The sequence below is a fragment of the Plectropomus leopardus genome, chromosome 14, assembly GCF_026936395.1.
Source record: "Plectropomus leopardus strain MGB_pleo_1.0 chromosome 14, ASM2693639v1, whole genome shotgun sequence".
Taxonomy (NCBI): Eukaryota; Metazoa; Chordata; class Actinopteri; order Perciformes; family Serranidae; genus Plectropomus; species Plectropomus leopardus.
Genome location: NC_142189.1, coordinates 21169184 through 21189853, shown reverse-complemented (window position 1 = coordinate 21189853; position 20670 = coordinate 21169184). Strand labels below are relative to the sequence as shown.

The window sequence follows — 20670 nt, the reverse complement described above, 5'->3', positions numbered from 1 at the left end:
CATATCTATGAGGATAGGCCTTGATTACGGACTGTTCATTACTTATGAGAGGGAAGGGAGTGATGCAAACTCCAAATAATTAAGCTCTGAGGAGGGAGTATTGTTTGTTTTTTGTTTGTTTTGTTTGCCTTGGGGGATAACATTTAACTTGAAATTGTTATATTTTGTGTATATTTTGAATGCCCCCAGGGTCCCAAAACCTGTAAGTTTTCTTTTAAAATCTCAAAAATCGCAGATATTTAAAGCCATAAACTGTAAAATATAGTTATTTATGCTTTTTCCTCCAGTAACTTAGGGAGGCCTCTGAAAAAATATTTGTAGTCCTGGAGAGGGTTATGATATAAAAAAAATATATTAAGTCTTACCACAGCCACGACCTTATTTTGATAAGTATAGTCTCATATCTTACATTTTTCATTCTTTTAAGTGATCTCATTAAACATGCTGAATATTGTTTTCAAATTGGGAACATAGTGCACAAAAACATCTTATAAATAGTACCTAGTCAAATATGGATGTTTTTCAGCTATAATGTATCTATTATGATCAGAATATGTGCAGTACAGTTGTGCTTTTTTCCCTCATTTTAACTGTGCGGCTAGTTTTTAATCACTGAGTCGACCGGTTAAAAAGAAACGTCTACTTGTGCGTTTCTGTGGCGGAACAGAAACCACCCCGCCCAGTGAAGCTGCTCTGGTCATTAAAACAGACGCCACCGACACTGTTTTTCGTTACCAGCCAATCACAGCGCAGAGCTCAGGGAGCGCCGCTGTTTGAATGCTCTGCGGAAACACACAGCCTGGCAACCGACCTGACGAGCAAACTACAGCGCAATGCTGTTAGCCAGCTAACGAATTAAATCGATATAATTTACACAGTCCAGTATTTGAGAAGAGGAAGCGTAAAAGATAAGTCGTGTGACACAGAGGAGCTTTTTTTTTTCGTATGGGGCTTGCTCGTGAGCTAATGTGACTTGCACACGTAGCTGGCTAACGTTAGCGAGCTAACTGCATTACAACCGGAGCACGAAGCTAGCTACAGGCGGTCCGTAATATGAAGTTAGTCAAGTCGTTCACATCTCTTTGGGACTGTGTAACTTTGTAGTTCTCACTCTTGAGGTTACAGTGGGTAAACGGTTGTAGGGATTAAGCGCCTCGTGAGCAGTTAATATCCACGTGAGGATGACTTAGGTTTGGAGAAAGTTATACATTTAAGAAGACTTTGCTCAGGAGGACAGAGTTGATATAACTGCGGATGTCAGCCTGCTGTGAGAAGAGAGTGAATGACTTGTTGATGTTTATTTGAAAGCGCAAGATAGACGTGTAAAATGAAAGTCTTGGAGAAAAACGTGATGCGTCTTGTGGCTGTGCAACAGCTCCGCGCAGCATATGGGATAAAGACAAAGAACTGGAACAAAAACAAAGCAGCCAGCTTTAAGTCAGCAACCAGCAGCTCGGTAAGTTTAAAGACAATTGATTTACAATCTGCAGCGCAATTTAACTTGTGCTTCATTTGCAGTGACTCTGAAATCTGCACCTCCACGATCTCTCATGGAGGACAAGAATCAACAAGTTCACAGTATCAGCCTTGGACTCACTATTGTTTAGGCAGTTGAATCAAATTAGCATATTTCTGAAAGCATGCCCCCACTGACGAGACCCGTTTGTTCACAGGCCGTTGTCACCCATGTCAGTCACCACAGATGCTTTGTTTGTCTGTTCTCGTGATTATTCACACCATAAATTTCTAAAACAGCCATAGAAAGCCAAATCTAACAAGGCACAAAAGGGCAATGTGTCCTTATAAATCTTTATGAGACATTGGTATGACATTTTTGGACATTTGGCAATAGAAACTTTTATTATAGGTATTGTAGTAACTTACAGTTACACCTGTACAGGATATGCCATATTCAGTTTAATGGCAGTTAATTTAATAACGTTTGAAAGCCCTGTTTGTTTCCTGTGTACTTAAGCCTACTTGTAACTGGCGGACAGGAGTCACAAGACTTGTTGCGAAAGACTGACTTTTCAAACGAACATTGAACTTCTGCATTTACAGGGAAAGCCTTTCATGTGGTTATTGAAAATGTACCACAAACCTTAGCTCAGACTATATGAAATAAATCAGGTACTAAAATGAAGTTATTCTCCTAAAGTGAAAAACACAGGATAGAACCATATCATTAAGGTAAAAAAATCAACACAAAGGGACCATTGTAGCTTTCATCATCGTTTCCTTGAACCTTGAAGCCTTTGTTTGCAGCTTCATGATGCTTCCTGTTTAAAGAGCTAATTTCTCAAAGTGTTCACACGGGTTTTTGCACAGTTCTTCCATGCAGTTTTTAAATCTGAGAGATTTTAGGAAGCCTGCTTTTGATTTTTGAGAAGGAAAACTTTCAAAACTCAAACAGTTATCGTCCACTGTTCCCAAATGCTAAAGGGGTCCTGTTAAAAAAAAATAAGGTTATGTAACAGAGTGATAAACATGCCTCTGTCCCAACTTTTTGGGAACACGGTGCAGGCATTAACTTTAGAGTGAGTGTATATTTACAAAACAATATAGTTTTTCAGTTTGAACATTAAAAATTTTGTCTTTTTACTGTATTCAATTGAATATGTCTAAACGTATTTGCAAATCACTGCATTAGATTTGACAAAGGATCCCAACTTTTTGGGAATCAGGGTTGTACATGAGGGATGTAATATGCTGAAAGGTCATTACAGTGAATTATCAACTGATTTGCCTTTTTCTCATTAGCCTTTATGTTTAAATTTTAACCTTTTAATGTCCTTTTTTTTTTTTTAATTGTTTGTTCCCCCAGAACAAGGTTTTCGGAGTATCCCTGGAGAGCTTACCATACTACAATATGGAATGTGGGAGCGTGCCAAGGCAAGTTGGCATGTGTATTTACTTCTACTTGAACTCACAGTCAGCAAGTTATCACCTGTCCCATTTAGTGTATTTATACTAATGACATTTCACTCTCTTTAGCTTCCTGGTCGACGCATGCATGATACTGCTGGCACATGTTGACACAGAGGGCCTGTTCAGAAAATCAGGGTCTGTTGTCCGCCTGAAAGCACTCAGGGTGAGTGATGGCTTAAATTGACCTTGCATTCACTGAGGGATCTTGACCCTGAGAAGGGTCTAACACAACAGAACGTTTTTTCAGAGCGCGTTCTGTCTGTCCAGGCAAAATTGGATGCGGGTGAGGAGTGCCTGTCCACTGCGCTTCCCTGTGACGTGGCCGGTCTGCTGAAGCAGTTCTTCAGGGAGCTGCCGGAGCCCGTGCTACCCTCAGAGCTGCAGGAGGCCTTTCTGAAGGCCCAGCAGCTCGCCACAGAAGAGGACAGGACCTCTGCCACCATGCTGCTGTCTTGTGTATTACCTGACAAAAACCTTAGCGTCCTGCGCTACTTTTTTGACTTCCTCCACAATGTGTCTAAGAGGTGCCTTTGTTATATTAACACACACACACCCCATACCATTTTAGCTTTGTCTTCATATATACATTACTGTGTTTTTTCTCTGCTTTATCACAGGAGTGCAGAGAATAAGATGGACAGCAGTAACTTGTCTGTAATCTTGGCTCCCAACATCCTTCACACTGGAGACTGTACAGAGAAGATGAACGCCAACACAGAGAAACGCCTCAAGCTACAGGCAGCCATAGTGCACTGCTACATAGAGAACGCCCACAACTTTGGTACCATATGAGGCTTCTGACCTGCAGATCATCTATGTTTTGGTCCATTCTGTAGCTTTTTAGCACTAATTATTTTGCTGTGTCTGTGTGTCGCAGGTGTGTTACCACAGTTTCTTCAAGATAAAGTTCCAGCCATGATGGGCTGTGAGGCGGGGGCTCTGTCCCCTACTCACGAGGGACTTGAGGAGCTGGACTTAAACTCAGGGATGAAGAAGAGACAAAGACGCAGCTTCGGAGGTAAGACATCAGAAATGTGTTTGTTTGGTGAAAGCTCCATGATGCAAAGATTTAAATGAGATCTCGGAAATGGCCAGATAAATTCCAGTAGTGCAGTCGGTAAATACTGTTTGGTTCGGTTTGTCTCATATTTCAGAGATGGTCAATGGTGCACTGAATAAGATAAAAACTAATAGAACACCAACAAATGCCACCCAGTCAGACAGTCTTGGTATGTACTGTTATCAGACGAGATAATGTTGCCTGTCATAGCATGATGATATTGAAGTAAATGTAATCCATCTGCTGTGCACTTGAAATCGCAAGCTTTGTGTTTTTCACACAGATATCAAACTGTATTTCTTCATGTTTAATCTTCTGCCCCGCTTTAAGTAGAATTGTTTCACAATTTGCCTTGGTGATGATTATTAAGTCATAAGAATGTGAAATTATGCCTGGGTTCAAATGTCCTCATTGGCTTTCGTTTTCTTTGCCTGTCTGCCTCTTCTCTGCATGGATCATCTGCCACAAATTTCAATCACGACTGCTAATTCCTCTCACTGCTTTGGCTCAGAATCATCTCTGGAATGTTTTCAAACATAAAACAGCAAATCCTTTCCATTTGAAGATATTAATTCTTTTGTGATTTTGCCAGTCTTTTCCTCTGCCACTCCTGTGATCGCAACTCCAACCTCAAAGCGAAAACTTCCTCTGGAATCCGGTCACTCTTTTGGATTCTCAAACAAGAAACGTAGATCTGTCAAAAAAACGCTTGGGATTGAGTTACTTCCCAGTACTTTGTTCAGCGGGACCTCCACTCCTGGATCAGGTATTGATTGTTTGGTCAAATGGGAATCAACCATTCCTCTGCATCTACTGTAAAGCATGTGTTTAAGTGTCCATGTTTATCACCTTTCTTGTCTATTGTAGCTTACAGCGCTTCAGGGGTCTTGGACTCCTCCCAAAATACCATGTCATCGGCAGGGAAGTCTAGAAGGCAGTCAGCTGTCTCTTCGAGGAGGAAGAGCCGGCGTCTTAGCCACAGAAACGCTGTTAACAGGTACACACTTTTTTGTCCTGCTGTTGTCCTTCACTTTAAAAAAGTAGATTATCTGTTAGGGAGATAAGACAGAAAGGCTGCCACTAAGAAATTACACTTACAGTGCAGTAAAAGATTCTCAGAAGTATTAAGAAATAGTCATGTTCTGCTTGCTTGTGTTTAAAAGATTAATTCAAAGAGCGATAAGGATTTGTAAAACATTAATCTCAGTGCTACATGGGCCTCATAGCCTATCCTTTGCTGATAATTGCTTTAATGTATATCATTTTCAGAGTCGAATCTGGAAGAGCCGGCTGCTTTTCTCCTAAAGTCGGCAAAAAAGAAGCACCACGCAAATCTCTGCGCATGCGTTTTAGCCTGGGGAAGAGCAGCAAGGAAGCTGTAAGTGTGGTTGTCTGACAGACTTCACATTCCACTCGTCTGGTTATCAGATAGGCTATAAAAAAAATCAGTTGCATTCAGGCGTATGCTGCAATTAACTGTATTAAAACCAAGTAACATTTGCACATGGGGTTTTTGTTGGGGTTATTTGTTGCACATTAGCACTTTCATATTGTGTAACACTCTAAGTTTACTTTCAGTAGCTAACATTTAAAATGATGCATGCACAGTTTTTTTATTAAAAAAAAAGAATGTGGATTGTTTTTTTCACATTTGTAATACAAAATAAATTGTGTTTATACATGTATGGTGCAAAACCATAGGACATGTCCTGTGATTTACTATGTTTAAGGTCCAGTGTGTAGGATTTAGGGGGCAGAAATGGATTATAAGTATATTTTCTTTAGTGTATAATCACCTGAAAATAAGAACCATCAAGTTTTCGATACCCTAAAATGAGCCGTTTATATATCTACACAAGGAGCAGGTCCTTAGGAGATCGCCAAGTTTCACCTCCATGCTTCTACAATAGCCCTGAACAGACAAACAAAATACTGGCTCCAGGTAGGGCCATTTGTGTTTTTGCGACGGCCACAGTAATAAGAAATCCAGCTGCGATAATCAGTGTCTGAAAAACACTGATTTGTAATGTAAAACTGATTCTGTGTTTTTTCTGGCTTAAATCACTAGTCTGTTTGTTCTGGAGGGAAAGAGAACTCTGCCGATAATTCGGCCTCTAGTCCAAAAAAAAAAAAAAACCTCCCGAAAAACATTAAACGTGAACACTGAAAGAAATCTCTCCAGGTGAATCTGGTTGGAATCTGCGATCCTCACTGCTTTATTCCACTCAATCCTTCTAAATCTTACATACAGGTCCTGTAAGCACTCAGGTTAAAGAATGTTGTTATATACTATAGTATATACATACAATATATTGTAACCTGTTTTGGGGTACATTGGGTGAGTTGTTTGAGGTTTACAGTGCATAACTTTCTACTGCTCTACAGTAATATGTATATTAATGACTTAATAAAAAGTTGATCGCATCCAAACTGTGTTTCTTCTGAGTGACTTTAATCATCCTCTGAAGAACTAACCACAACAATCACATTAACATATTGGAACATTTAACAAAAGTATATTAACAAAATGTAACATACTAATGTTACATTTTGGGGAACACCTTTGGGGTCCTTTATAACAAAAATAATAACACTAAAGCTTCCTCTACCCTGACACTTCTCCCATCTTTCATTTCTCATTTCATGCTGGTGATAAAGGGATCTGAGTCCATTGGCTGGCGACTCGCCACTCAGGAGAGCACCACAAGTTTCCGTTTCACCAAAGAGACAGAGTTCAGTCCAGCGGTTTTGACTAGAAAAGCAGAACCTAAAAGTGAGTTTAAATGAGACAAACGGCTAATAAAAAAATCTGATTATCCCAGTAGTCTTTTGGAGTTGTAATACCTGCTAAATATATATATCCCACTTTGTTTTACAGGCTCCAAATACATCAGCAAGTCTGAAGACAACTTGTTGACCCCACAATGTGACTCGACTGCACACCGGACCTCTTGGAGTGGGGAGACGCCTGTGGGAGCTCAGGCTTTCAGCAGAGGATCTTTCACAGACACCCCCATGAGCATGTGCCTTAAGAGCAACTGCGTGTCTGAGCCAGCCATCGTCATTTCAAAGCCGCCAGCGGCGGCCAGCTTTCCCAAGAAGCTGTGTTGTGCTTCCAGCGCTGAGAGTCTAGAGAGCGAGGGCTGTGTCACTGAAGCTCAGAACCAAACTGGTCCCACCCTGCTGAAAATAAAGAAGGCCTTCACAGAGTCTGGCAGTGACCTCCAGGCTGTCATACAGGACACTTGCAACTCTGCAGGCACAAATGAAAACCCACCAGACATCATCCTAGTTCCTCCACCAGAGACTCCGACAGTCAAAGTCCTGTGTATGGACACAGAGACCGACAGCTTGCCAGCTCAGCAGAGCCCTCTGGCTCATGAACAGAACATTACATTTGGCCAGATTGAAATTGCAGCCTTATCGCCTTTGCATATTGACAGTGTAGTTTTTGAGTCTGGTGAATATTGTACTCCAGCAGTACAGGCTGATGAAGGTTCTCTCTGTGCTGCTCCCATCCGCAGCCACAACGCCTCCACTGTGGGAGAAAGTGAAGGGGAGGTGGAGCCGGTGAACTGCAGCAGGCTGATTGAAGCTCTGGACATCCAGAGTCCTGCTCACTTTAAACTGGGTGTCTCCTCTGGCCTGCAGTCCACTCCGTACAAGCTGGGCTGTGAACTCAGAGATGAGCTTAGAACACCTTTTAAGACTGGTACTAAAGTCAGTGTGGTACATGATGAAAGTGAATCTTCCCTAGAGAGCGGTACCCAAATCCAAAACCAGCAACCATGCAGCCTGGAGATTGAAAAGCGTCGTGTGGTGGACCACATTCATCACTTCAATAAGCTCACCCTTCATTCTCCAAAGGGTTCCAACGCCAAACACGTCAGATCACCGCTCAAGTTCCAGCGTACCCCCGTGCGTCAGACCGTCCGCAGAATGAACTCTCTACTGGGAGAGAGCAGGAGACCCACTAGCATCACCGGGAGCGGTCCGGTGGTGAAGGCAGTGAGCCTGGAGAGCGGCCTCTCCCCTCACCCGCAGCTCCAGCTGCACCAGGGAGAGCCAAAACCGTCCAACAGTGTTTGTCCCAAAAAGATACCCCCTCCTGTGCCACCCAAAAAGCCGAGCACCTTGGCTCGAAAACCCTGCGCTCTGGGTGACGTGACCAACAAGGTCCAACCAAAGACCAAAGTGGACTCTTCTGTCCCTGATCCATCAGGAGTTCAGAAGCGTGTTGTGCAGCAGGTAGCAGAGAAAGACATGAACCATTACAGAGGTTCACCCAGAAACCCCCTCAACCAAGTGCGACTGCTGTCTGCCACCAAGCCAGTAGATTTATAGCTTCAAATATTTTTGCCTTTTATGTTTCCTCCTCACTGTGCAGGTCTCTGTCTGGTAGGACGACTTGACATTAAACATTCTGTCTTATATTATCCATATTTTCAGGGGTTTTAATTTATTTTTTTTTAGCTACAGTAGGTGCTGGCTGTGTTGTTTTAGGGCCTTAATGGGAGGTGTTCATATGCCTTATGTTTGTTTTACTCCAGTAAAACAGTTTAAATATCAACACACACCAGCCTACAGGGTGATGAGGTTAGACTGTAGTGTGCAGGCCAAATTATGTGATGTGATTGATGGTATGACTGGAAATGTTTAGATCAAGTCTTATGCTTTTATTTATGCATTTTATATCTAATCTTTAGGTAGATTGAAAAAAAAAAGCTGTTTACTGAAGTTAAAGCTGTTTGTTCATTACAGAATATTTTTTTCTTCCTGTTTCAACAGGAACAGAGACAGAAAGAAATGCACCTTTGTTGTATTTTATGGAAAAAAAAATAAGCCGAGCAGTATTGATCAAATTATCTGTCTATAGTAGTCCATTCATTTCAAAACCATCAACCAGTAAAATGCTTTGCCGTGTGAACTGCTCCAGACAAATAAAATCAAACATACACCTATACCTTTCTCCGTAGTTGAATTTTTCTGGTTTTCATGAATAGTTAGCACCTGTCTGAGCCACAAGGGGGAGTCGTACAACCACTGTTCGAATAATACTTGGGCGACAGTTTGTGTGAAACATGTTGATATGGTTGAGGCATTTACGCCGTTAAACCCCAGACGGACCAGTTGCAACTTAATCCTGACATAATGCACTTCTAGTTGTTTGCAGCATTTCTTTGAACAGAGTTGTTCTGGTTCATTTTAAAAGATATGATTTGAATCTCTGGAGATTTCCTCAGAAAATTAAAAAAAAAAAAAAAGCTTAGTGTAAAATCCAGTATCTGAAACTCCCAACTTCTGCTAAAAGGCTGTATGGATCTAGCTCACTGACTTATGTTGACATGAAAGAGGTGGATGGCCTGGGTAGTTTTTCCTTTTTTTTTTTCTTTTTTTTTTACCCTGTAAAGAATCTGAAGAGTAGACAGTCAAAGTTTGAAGGTCAAAATCATTCCTTGAGATTTATTCTCCGCAGCCCATTGGGAGGCTCGAGTGCTTATGATGTGCAGGAGGATAGATCGGACTTGGACAAAAAGCTGCGTTCAAATCTTCTGGTACTGCGGCAGCTTATTGGTATTAATAATAACGTCACTGTAGAGACAGTAGCAAACATTCTGTTTTTACTGGTCTGATTCTTCACGTAATATGATATATTAATATTGCAGACTCGGTGGTTGGGCTGAGGCCATGTGTTCAGCAGATGAGTTTTCACCTCTCTGAAATGGCATGCAAAATCTCAAAATATATCAAAATGTATATGCAAAATCCAGTAACAGATAACCAACAACAGTGTGGGTGCTGAGTTGCATTTTCAATAATATAAGGGCTGAAGATGTGACTTTTTACAGTTAACTCATTTACTGTTTTATACAGAAGTTATGAGCCTTAAAGTCATCACTTTTGAGTTACAAGATTTTGAAAAACAAAAAACAAAAAAAAAAACATAGGTGGTATTCATCCTTCTTCAGCAGGACACTTGATTTATTTCATGTCAAGTGAACACTAATGGACCATTAACCTTTGGAAAAACCTGCAGACACTCTGGACCAAATTAAACTAATCAACATCTTATTAACATCTTGTCTCCAATCTTTTGGCTTATTACTGCAAGCATTTATTAAAAGATTGTCTATATTCATAAATGCATTTTATCAAAAAAAAAAAAAGATTAACATCAACCAGAGGGATACTTCCCAACCAGGCAACCCAACAATTGGTCTTAATAATGGATAAAATTATGTAAAGCATTAATGATTAAGAAAAAAAAGCTACAAGTTACATTTTATAAACTGTCTATTAAAGATGCTGCTTTAAAAAGAAGTACTTAGATATAAACTTTAATTAATTTTACCACTGGGCTGATGTAAGACTTTCACTAAGATGTGTGGACCATAAAGATTGATAATTACTGATAATTTATCTGCATAGTAGCCTGTTTTGGGCATGTGGAAATAAACATACATGGGGGACATGCACAATAATGAACAGGCTATGATTATCCAATGGAGCAAGCAATGCTGTATGTTCAGTATAGCATACTCTGAAATTCCCTCTGTTTCTTAGAAAATGTCCTTTTTTTAGATATATCATGCAAGGAATAATATGGTTTTTTTTAGGTGTTTTGATATGTTTTCTATAATGAGTTTACAGCCCATGCTGAGGACTCACAGGTGCTGTAATGTGATAGTCGACCTTTCTAAATGACTGAATCCTGACACTGAATATTCATAATTTACCAGAGGACTATGAACGCTTCCTTTCAGTTTGAAAAACTGTTATAAAGCGCAGTATTATCATCATGTTCCTTCTGATTAAAAAAAAATAAACAAAAAATCAACAGTTTTACTTTTTCCATGTGCGCATAAACTTCAGGCCTGTCCGCTCTCGGCTCGTCCCCCTCCTCTTCCTCCTCCTCCTCTCCTGCCCTCGCTGTTCCTCGGTTGTCTGTTTTCTTCAAGTGGGTTCAGGGAAGTGTTGAGGGGGCGGATAGTTTTGATTTTCTCTACGTCGTGCTTAGCCAATAATGGAGAGGGAACTGTTGTGCACATCTCAGCTGGCAGACATTTAAAAGGGAGACAGTCCGGCGCTGGAGCAATTTGTATTAAACCCCCTGGCCCCTGTCTATGGAGCGGATAGTCTCCCACCCATCCACAGCCCCACAGCCAGTGTACAGTCGACAGCAGTAGGTGCCTATCACATCGAAAGGTGCCGGAGAGGATCAGATCATCGCACTTGGAGCAGTGGAGGCTCGGACAGGTGAGGGAATTTGGACAGTTTGTGACAATAACATCCATGCAGATCGTCTTCTGACTCTTATATTTTCAGCATTATTTGGTTTATGGCTTATAAAAATTACAAGACTGGATGCTTGTCGCCCAGTGGTGCGCATGTGTGGATACGGAGATGGTTTATTAAACATAAAGTTTATGCTTTTGCGTTGGCTAAATCTGGTGATATTCCGTTGCATTACAGATAAATTACAGCCTCATAAAGTACAAGGACATTATATTTCTCACATGGATATTAAAACTGAGTTAAGTAAACCACACAATTATATTGGTTTTGCGCAACAGTGCATGTGTTGCATGCGTTTTCCAAATAAAGGCAAGCTGTATCTGTGCGTTTTTACGCAGCGTAAAAGCTTTGACAGCTGTGCGTAACCCGTCCGGAGTTGAAACGCTTTATGTTATGAATTATTTTCTTCTTCTCCCCAAGGATGGCCAACTCAACGCGTATCTTCTGCAGTATGGTTTTCATCATGGGCTTGCTATCCTCTTCCGTGGATTCCAAAAGAAACCGAGGTTCACAAGGCGCCATTCCTCATCCTGACAAAAACAACCCAAACGAATCGGAGCAGCAACCGCAGCCTCCGCAGGCGGGCTCCGGCTCCCGCCAGAGACAGGGCTCATCCTCACCGGCTGACGAGGTGCTGGAGTCCAGCCAGGAAGCTTTACATGTGACGGAGCGCCAGTATTTGAAACGGGACTGGTGCAAGACGCAGCCCCTCAAGCAGACCATCCACGAGGAAGGCTGCGTCAGCCGCACCATCATCAACCGCTTCTGTTACGGACAGTGCAACTCCTTCTACATCCCCCGGCACATCCGCAGAGAGGAGGGTGCTTTCCAGTCCTGTTCGTTTTGCAAGCCGAAGCGTTTTACCACCATGACTTTCACTTTGAACTGTCCGGACCAGCAGCCACCCACCAAGAAGAAACGCATCCAGCGCGTCAAACAGTGCCGCTGTATATCCATAGACCTGGACTAAAGAAATGTGCGTGTTTCTCATATTCATCGCGGACAGGATTTAAAATACTAAAAGGCTGCCACACAACCAAGAACACGTGCCTGTCCCCGTCCAGGAGGAAGCGTCCGTGAAGCTTCTTACATGTATTGATTCTCTTCTTGCACAGTGTGTGAAAAAATATGGACATGCAACTTATAAACCGACAGCAACGAACATTTGACTTCTCACCAGTTTGCCAAGTTTGAAAACAAGCATCACTGCACGGGAACTTGGAATTGGCACGTTTTACGCACGGCTTCCTCACAGCGAGAGGACTGCATAACCCCGGTTTATTTAATAAATCAAAACGCTTGTTACGACAGGAGAACATTCCTGTCTATTTTTTTTTTTGTGTGTGTTTTTTTCTTGTGCATTTATGTTTCTTTAACTGGATGTTTCCACTGTGTGGAATTTGATGGATGAGCGGTGATATTTGTAAATGGAAAATTTTATTTCGACATTTCAAGAATCTCTCTGTAAATTTCGAAGATCATCAGTAAAGTTTTTTGTTTTGTTTTGTTTTTGGTAAGTTGGACGCCCAGTTGTAGAGCCATTAGGCGTCTTTAAAGCGGAACATGTACAGCGTGGATTTACACAGTATCGAGATTAAATAGTTCTCAAATGTAAAGCCATCTTTGATGTAACCGGTTTGTTTATCACTTTTGATTAAATTATCCATGAAAACATGAAATAAACAAATGTCGGAATATTGTGCATATCATCTGTTACTTTACACCTGATGCAGATTTAGAATGTGTGTTTGATAAAATGTTAAATTATGCTGGAAACAGCCACCCAAAGACGCCGCACACTGTAAAATCTGACAAGTTGATCATACTTTAAATAATTTTGGAAACCGATTGCCTTTGAACCAGTTAAGTAAATATAACTATTAATCTGAATGTATGTTTACTTTACATTTAACTGTCAAATTCACTTAAAATGTTGCTTTTTTACGTAATTTTGTGAAGTTTTTGCAACTTACAAATGCCAAGTGTTAGTAACTTCAGTAAACCAAGTTAGACTGATTTACCTTGATCATGACAGGGAGTATTATGCCAATGATGACGTTACGAGATGTGCCAGTTCTAACAGCATTTTTTTTTTTAAGAAAATACAAATATAATTGAGTAGTGTTCAACAAGCAGAATATAGATATATAGGACAGTACACATCATGGTTTACTGAAGTTGCTAAACCTTAGATTGATTTGAATTAAACTTGTCATTTTTAAGCTGCAACAACTTCACAAAATCAAGTAAATATAACTGCATTCATGTAAACTTAAAAAATTAGACCTAAAGTTAACAAACATTAAGACTTTTTAAAGTAATATCACCCTGTCAGATTTTACAGAGCAGTAGATTTGACCAACTGGCTGTATTTGGTTGTACTCACTGTGTTTGTTTGATGATCCTGGATTCTTCTGGCGTCCACTGATTTGCAGCAGTTGTCAAAAAACTTTAAACAAATATTCTTCCAAAATAAACAAGCCTTTCCGAAACAAAGTTCAAATCAATGGGGCGAAAAAAAAGAATCTATCAAACAATAAAAACTGAGCTTTAACCAAAAAAACACGGCGTTTGAAGATTGCATCCTCTTTGGCATCTTCCCCTTTGACTATTTTCACACACGTGCCTTTAATGAGCGGATCCTGACGCCACTCAGGTGATGCATTCAAGTGATCCTCCAAAAATGGGAAATTATAAGTGCTGGTTAGAAATGGCTGTAACGTGCACTCATCATCTGCTGCGCTCCTCCTGCGTGGAGCCGCATATTCTTGTAGAGATTCGCACTCAGACTCAGAATTTGTCACCGTAAAATGATTCAGTTTTATGTTTAAAGGTGCAGTTAACTGTTCCAATTATCTTGTCAAATGGTGTCATTTAACTTCGATATATTTTGTCGCATGGCTCGTAAATCTATCGGAGGACTGATAAAGATGGACGCGGCGTTCATATGCAAATGATGAGGGATTCGTCCGGTAAATAAACGCGAAGCAAACGTTGGGGATTTTTTTTTTCTTCTTTTTTTTTTTTTTAAAAAAAGGCATTATATCCCAGCCATCCATAATAAATATCACCCCAATACAGTGGTGGAGAAATGAAGCTCTGCCACGGTGTAAAAATACTTTGTACAAGTAAATGTCTTGCACTCAAATGTGTATTTAGGAAAAAGTACAAAGGTATTAGCATCAAAATACACTCAAAATACTTATACATCACCCAGAATTCTCCATTTCAGAGTAATATCTGTTATCATAAATATTATATTACTGGATTAATTATTAATGCACCTATATGTCCATCACTTAAATATTGCAGTTGGTAAAGCTGAAGCTCATTTTCGTTTCTTTTTATACTTTATTTTCTTTTCTATTTTTTAATTTAATCAATAGCTTTTCATCATAATTATTTTATTGATCATATTGTGCATTTTTTACCCTGAATCTCCACAGTAACTAGTAACTAAAATGATCAGATAACTGTATTTGATTAAAAAGCACAATATTTGAGTACTGGTAATGCAAAATTTTATTTATTATAGTTCTTGAGTAAATGTACTTAGTTACTGTCCACCGCTGCCATTATAATATTAATGTTCTCAGCCACAATCTGTAGGAATATTTTGGTGTTTGAACAGAACAAAACAAAGAGACTTACAAAATAATTAGCTGAAAATTGCAAACAGGCGCAAAACTACAATCAGAGGTGATAACAGTCAAAATTTGAACTTTTGGATTTAGTTTAGTTTTTTTTTTAGATATTTGTCAATATAAAAACAAGGTCCTAAATTTCCATTGTAAAGCACAGAATGACCGCTAGTAATTTAATGATGCAAAAAAAGGGGCTAAAACACTGAAATGTTCATCTTGTTAAATGTCCTAAAATCTGAGTGCTCTTTAAACAAAGTTCAAGTGACACGGCACATTCCTCACTGGAAAACAAGAACAAAAGGAACTTCCAGTAACAAGTTGTAATGTCTAAAAATGAGTCTTGATTCTGACTCACAACAACTGAATTATGAGTCATCAAATCTTGTTTGATGACTCAGGTTTCTTGCATAAATATCACATTTGCTCAGTGTTTCTAACAGCCGGCCTAACAAGGCAACAAGTGTTGACAGAAGACAATTCAGACTTATTGGTCCAGTTTGTTGGGCATCCAGTAGTTTATTCTTGAAATTTAAAACAATTCCATAAAATTACAGAGCACCTATACGAGAGCTACTGAAGGTTACATGAACCGACATACAGAGAGTCGAGGCTACAGCAGTTCCTTGGTCAGTATCAGCTCTTTTTTTTTGCTTTTCAAACCCTCTCAAGTAAAACATAGCAGTTTATGAAATATCCTTTTTTTTTTTTTTTTTTTAAAAAAAAAATGGCACACGTGAAAGACTTTGGAGGGTAAAAAAAAAAGTAATTCAAGGTGCAGTTTTACGGATACTCTGATAATGGAAGTCTGAGGTATAACAACTCACATGGCTTCAGGTGATATGCTTCAATGTTCTCTAAAATACAACCCTCATCTCTCCGAAATGAAACAGAAAAGGCATTCAAATTCCTTAAATTCCACGTATCATCGCGTACATAAATCAGTGGCCACAACATACAAATAATATTCATGTGAAAATATATCTTTCATCTGACTGACCTCTCAGGAACTCTCTCAGTCAATTGCAACTCATAAAAATACGTCCTCAAGGGGGATCAAGCTAATGTTTGTTGGCAGAAAATAAATCTTTTTTTTTTTTTTACATAAATAGACTTTTCTTGACTTAGACAGAAGCGTGGTTACATTTTACATTTACCAAAATAAAACATACACTTTGATATACTTTCTTAAAAAAGAACAAGAATCTAATAGGATTTCATCATGAAGCAATACAGTCTATAAATCTAAGAAAAAAACAACCTTGCATAGGAAGAGAGGTGCAACAAAAAACTGTGCAAGACATTTTGAGAAAATGTACGCAATTAGCATAACGGGGCTTATAGCGAGCTACAACATACAGCTTCTGCAAGCAGTAAAGTGCTTAAAGGTGTGCTGGACACAATGTGACGCGCAGCACTCAGTGACGGATTTACAGTTTTGCATAATGTGTATTTGATCTAAATATTTGAATGGGTGCACGGCCAAAATTTTGTTGTATTCTTCTGATGTTTTAGATGTTTGTGTGTGTGTGTGTGTGTGTGTGTGTGTGTGTGTGGGGGGGGTTCTGCTCTTCTCTGGCCGTCACCCAGGAGAGGTCAGTCTGGTGCAGTGCTACACAATACAGTCAAACCTCCACAAGTACACATCTTAAACCCAACCTGTCTTAATCTGAAGCCCAGTGCAGATCATTTATCACACTCCTTGACGCTGCACCGTCCCTGCCAATTCTACAATGAGACATATTTACAAGACTTTTAATGAGCCGTGGTGAATGAAAAGCTATTCGCTACAGCAAAGAACAGCTTTTTTTGTTTTTACTGCTTCCAGAGAGGGAGAGGGAGAGAGAGAGAGATCTGTTTTGTCAACAGGGATTTTCCTCTTCAGGCAGCCGGCTCTGTTCACATATCGGCAACGTCATCAAACTGTGAATATGCAGGAGCTTTATTAGTCTGCTACAGTTCAGAAAGGAATGGTTTCTCGGCTCTTTTGGATTCAGAAGGAACCTCTTGGATGTTGTGAATCTCACTGACCCCTTGAGACCTTTCACAAGCTGGGCACTCAGAGGTCGCGCCCTGCTGGATGAATGAGATCAACCTTTGGCCTCTGAGACTCTCATCACTTCGACTGTGTCAGCCATGCATCCTCGATCTGTACGGCAGACATAAGAGGCTCGACATGAGGGTGGTGGAGGGGAAAGTGTGTATGGGTGGGTGTTAGTAGGGCAGAGAAACGGCAGTGGGAGTAGTGAGAGTCCGGTTTTGTTGTGTCCGTACGGGGCGCAGAGGGCAGTTGTTGAGGCAGGTGTTAAAACGCAGGAGAGATGAGGCCTGCGCACTGTCAGCTCCGCGGTCTCCTCCACACACTTCTCATTTCTTCTTCAGCTGCGTCATTTCGCTCAGCTGGAAGACACGCTGGCTTCCTTCTGCCGCAGCCTCTCTTTCTGTTGGCGGAAAGATTCAGAGTATTGATTTCAGCGAGGACACAAGAAAGAGCAGCTTTCAGGAAACCAGCTGTCTGCGGATCAGCTCTTACCAGACTGTTGGCATTGATCTTCTTGGTTTCGACTCTCTTCTCCGCTGTGATCTTCTTGATGTTTTCTTGAGCTTCCTTCAACCTGCAGCGGGAGAAAAATCACCTCAATATCTGCAGAGTTTTTAAAACAAGCGGCGCACACCGAAAGCTTCGGAACTATATCATGAAAGTTGTGAAAATAAAGTCGGAGTCCTCTCATCACTGTGTCCTTGTGAAGCTGTTTGTAAGGGCAAAACATTTAAGCATCTCCCGGGGGCACTCTGTGTCATGGAGCCATGTAGAGTCTGACACACACACACACACACACGCACACACACATGAGTTTGTGGTCAGTGAAAGCCCTTTAAGTGAGCAGCAGTAGAGAATGACAGTGGGCTGATGAGATAATGAGGCAGCCTTTAAAAAACACTTGGCTTTTATGAGTGTGCAAACAGTATTTAAAATGAAGTTAATTGTACATAAGCACAATCAGCTGTGAGACACGATTACCTGCTAAACAATTAAGAGAGCGCACATGGATGTCCATCTCACAGCGAGAGACAGGAAGAATCCATTCAGACAGCAGAGAAGAGAGGACTCTAAATGTAAGATTCACGATGATTAAACCTGAGCCTTGAAGGCACCACAGGATACCTACAACTACATCCCAAAATGACCACGCACTTTGGCGGGACAGTAACAAACAGCTTCACTCCGGCACGCGCAGTCCTGCTGCCCTTTGGGCTGCATGTCCAGCATCATTACAGTGTTTATCAGTTCTCCCATAATGCCTGCTAGTAAAGCCAGGCGGCCGCCAGGAGGGTCTGCTGTCCCACGGTGGAATGCCTCCCCCCGACATGACGCCTCAGGTCAGAGGAAACATCATAAATTTAGGCCCCAGTCCTTCAGACAGCGGGCCGAGGCCTCAGCTGCTTTGCCTCCTCTTTGATGGCCTCCATCTCTGCTTCAATTCAGAACATCACCCTTGTATAATCAGAGCTAATTTGACGTGATATTTCAAAATCATTCAGCGCCAGTGTGAAGTTAATGGAAACGAAGATATTTTACAGAAATCCTTCCACCAGAGACAAAACATCAGGCTTTACAGAGGATATCAGTAATGATTTTACGACCATCATTTTCAGGTTCATATTTGTATTTTGGCTTTCTACTAAGGCGCGATGACATACTTTAATGGTTAAAAACCACCTTTCCCTCATACTGTTTGTGCTGAAACACCTGTGCTCACCCTCTTTCTAACACTAAAATTTAGTGCGTGTGATTTTAAGCCCACTTCCCGAAACTGCCAAGTCCGCTCTGATTGGTCAGTTTTTTTTCATGTCTTCTGCATCAGTACTCTGCACCTTTTTGCCATTATTGCAACTGAATGACTATAATGAAGCGACACTTATTATCATGTAAAATCACCAATAAAAGCTTCAAGACCGAACTGGAAATGTTCCAGCGGGAATACAATCTGAAATCAGGGAGAAAATGAACATCAGCAACCAAGATTACAGGTTTCCCTGATGATAGCATGTAGCTACATGTAGCAGTGTATGTAGTGGAAACACTTGCTGTAGTGTGCCGAGAGCAGATGACCACCAATGATGTCATCTTGTCTTGAGCGTTGAAAAAACATTGGAAACAAAGTATTTAGAGCATTTACCTCATTATTTGAAACTCAGGCGACATTTAATATGAAGATCAAATATTATAAAATTATATGACAGATTATAAGCAAAACCATAATAGGTCTATTTTAAGTTGGGTGACTGAGAAGAGGCAGATTAAAAAAACCCAAACATAACAGACTTTTAGTCCTGTCATTATGAGGTATTATTATGAGTCCCATTTCCGATCCTACATTTCCCATGATTCAACCTGATAACATCTTTTGTTAGACCCCTCTGCCTTGTCAATGCCCATATTTTACACTGCATGTCTAAAATGTGTGAAAGGCTTTCTGTTAAAAAATCATCAATAATCTGAGATGACATAATGTGTTTTTTGTTGGGTTTTTTTTTTTTTTTTTTTACAAAGCTGCCATCAGAGCTATAGTTTTCACAGGTTGAATGATACGCCTGCCAAAAAGTAAAGCGATCATTATGTGTCTTTGACAGAGAAACTAAGTAATGGAGCGACCCTACCAGAATCAGACTCACCTCTCCTTGGAGATGATCTTGTTTTGTCGTATCCAGGAGTTCTTGAAGTCGTTGCAAAACTCGTACCAAAGCATGAAAACGAAACTCGGGACCACTTCTTTCTCCCCGGACTTTGGCTTAACCCCAAAGTAGTTCACCATGTCCTGGAAACTATCGAAAAACAGAGAAGGGGAGCAAGTTTTGTCGTCTTATTACATGTAAAACAAATCAGATATAAATAATAGCACATGTCAGTGAGCTACTCAAAGCACAAGGAAGCTAAGGCGTGAAACACAGACACAGACTAATAGAGGGTTCAAAAAGAAAAATAAAAAAAAAAAGGCCGGGATACAGACACAGCACACGCAGAAATTGACAGATGTAAAGTCAGACAGAGAGGCGAGAAACTGAGCTGGAAGGAGAGTGTTCACCCCGCTGGGCCACAGGGGAGAGCCAGTAGCGGCAGCTCCATTATCACATTGACCTCCACAGCCTGCAGGGGAACACTGCCAGAGGAGACGGAGACAGCCAAGAACAGGCCGCCGCTCCTCCACAGCAACACACACACACACACACACACGCACGCACGCACGCACGCACACACACACACACACACACACACGCACACACAACAGTGGAACTCACACACACAGCTCCAAGAGTATATTTACTGGCAGACAAACAAAAATGTGAATGTGATATACGCACATGTGAGCTCAGCCAGACAGGTGTGCACACACAAAACATCACATCTACGTGAATAAACAGATTTTCTGTTTTCTGTTCACTGGGACTGCAGCACCGTCGTAGGCTCCGCTCCTCTGCTTAATTCAATTGTAACCAAATCTGAACTCTTTGCAAAGCGCCCAGCAGCACACACACGGCATGAGGAGCAGCCTGCCGCTTTAGATCCCTCCCTAACCCAAACATGAAAGACATTTTCCAGCCGTGCCTGTCAAAGGGTTGATAAAAGGGTGCTATGATTCAATGGATGCGCCCTGTCCCATTGACACCCAGATCAGGCTCTGACCTCCAGATGCTAGGTGGCTTTTTGCGACGCTAATTTAAGACATGTTGATGTGAAATGGT

At 40.9% G+C, this 20670-nt stretch overlaps 3 protein-coding genes across 5 annotated transcripts in view; 2 read left to right on the top strand and 1 right to left on the bottom strand.

The window, feature by feature from the left end:
• Positions 1-754: 754 nt before the first annotated feature.
• arhgap11a (Rho GTPase activating protein 11A) lies at positions 755-8951 on the top strand. Of its 2 annotated transcripts, XM_088087872.1 has the most exons (12): positions 755-1456; positions 2825-2892; positions 2995-3091; positions 3196-3452; positions 3546-3709; positions 3806-3946; positions 4083-4157; positions 4581-4754; positions 4856-4985; positions 5258-5366; positions 6647-6761; positions 6867-8951. In XM_088087872.1, the coding sequence occupies exons 1-12, from the start codon at positions 1328-1330 to the stop codon at positions 8330-8332; spliced, it is 2925 nt and encodes a 974-aa protein (XP_087943998.1). In that variant the 5' UTR covers positions 755-1327; the 3' UTR covers positions 8333-8951. The 2 variants fall into 2 exon arrangements, with proteins under 2 accessions (XP_087943998.1, XP_042356888.2); XM_042500954.2 differs by lacking the exon at positions 4083-4157 and having other exon boundaries at positions 756-1456.
• Positions 8952-11001: 2050 nt separating this feature from the next.
• grem1b (gremlin 1b) lies at positions 11002-12979 on the top strand. The gene is made up of 2 exons (XM_042500957.2): positions 11002-11245; positions 11705-12979. The coding sequence occupies exon 2, from the start codon at positions 11706-11708 to the stop codon at positions 12252-12254; it is 549 nt and encodes a 182-aa protein (XP_042356891.1). The 5' UTR covers positions 11002-11245; position 11705; the 3' UTR covers positions 12255-12979.
• Positions 12980-15419: 2440 nt separating this feature from the next.
• The window catches only part of LOC121953414 (formin-like), a 52056-nt gene continuing 46805 nt past the window's right edge, over positions 15420-20670 (bottom strand). For both annotated transcript variants that reach the window (XM_042500490.2, XM_042500491.2), the window contains 3 exons: positions 19603-19752; positions 17459-17540; positions 15420-17366 (listed from right to left, as the gene is read on the bottom strand). In XM_042500490.2, the coding sequence (XP_042356424.2) occupies positions 17322-17366; positions 17459-17540; positions 19603-19752 (277 nt within the window). In that variant the 3' untranslated portion in view covers positions 15420-17321. The remainder of the gene's footprint in view (positions 17367-17458; positions 17541-19602; positions 19753-20670) is intronic.

Excerpts from the sequence above, each read along its gene's own strand:
- grem1b (XM_042500957.2), top strand. The coding sequence starts at position 11,706 with ATGGCCAACTCAACGCGTATCTTCTGCAGTATGGTTTTCATCATGGGC.
- arhgap11a (XM_088087872.1), top strand. The coding sequence starts at position 1,328 with ATGAAAGTCTTGGAGAAAAACGTGATGCGTCTTGTGGCTGTGCAACAG. Across the intron at positions 2,893-2,994 it reads GAATGTGGGAGCGTGCCAAG|CTTCCTGGTCGACGCATGCA; the intron begins GCAAGTTGGCAT and ends CACTCTCTTTAG. Across the intron at positions 4,755-4,855 it reads GACCTCCACTCCTGGATCAG|CTTACAGCGCTTCAGGGGTC; the intron begins GTATTGATTGTT and ends TGTCTATTGTAG.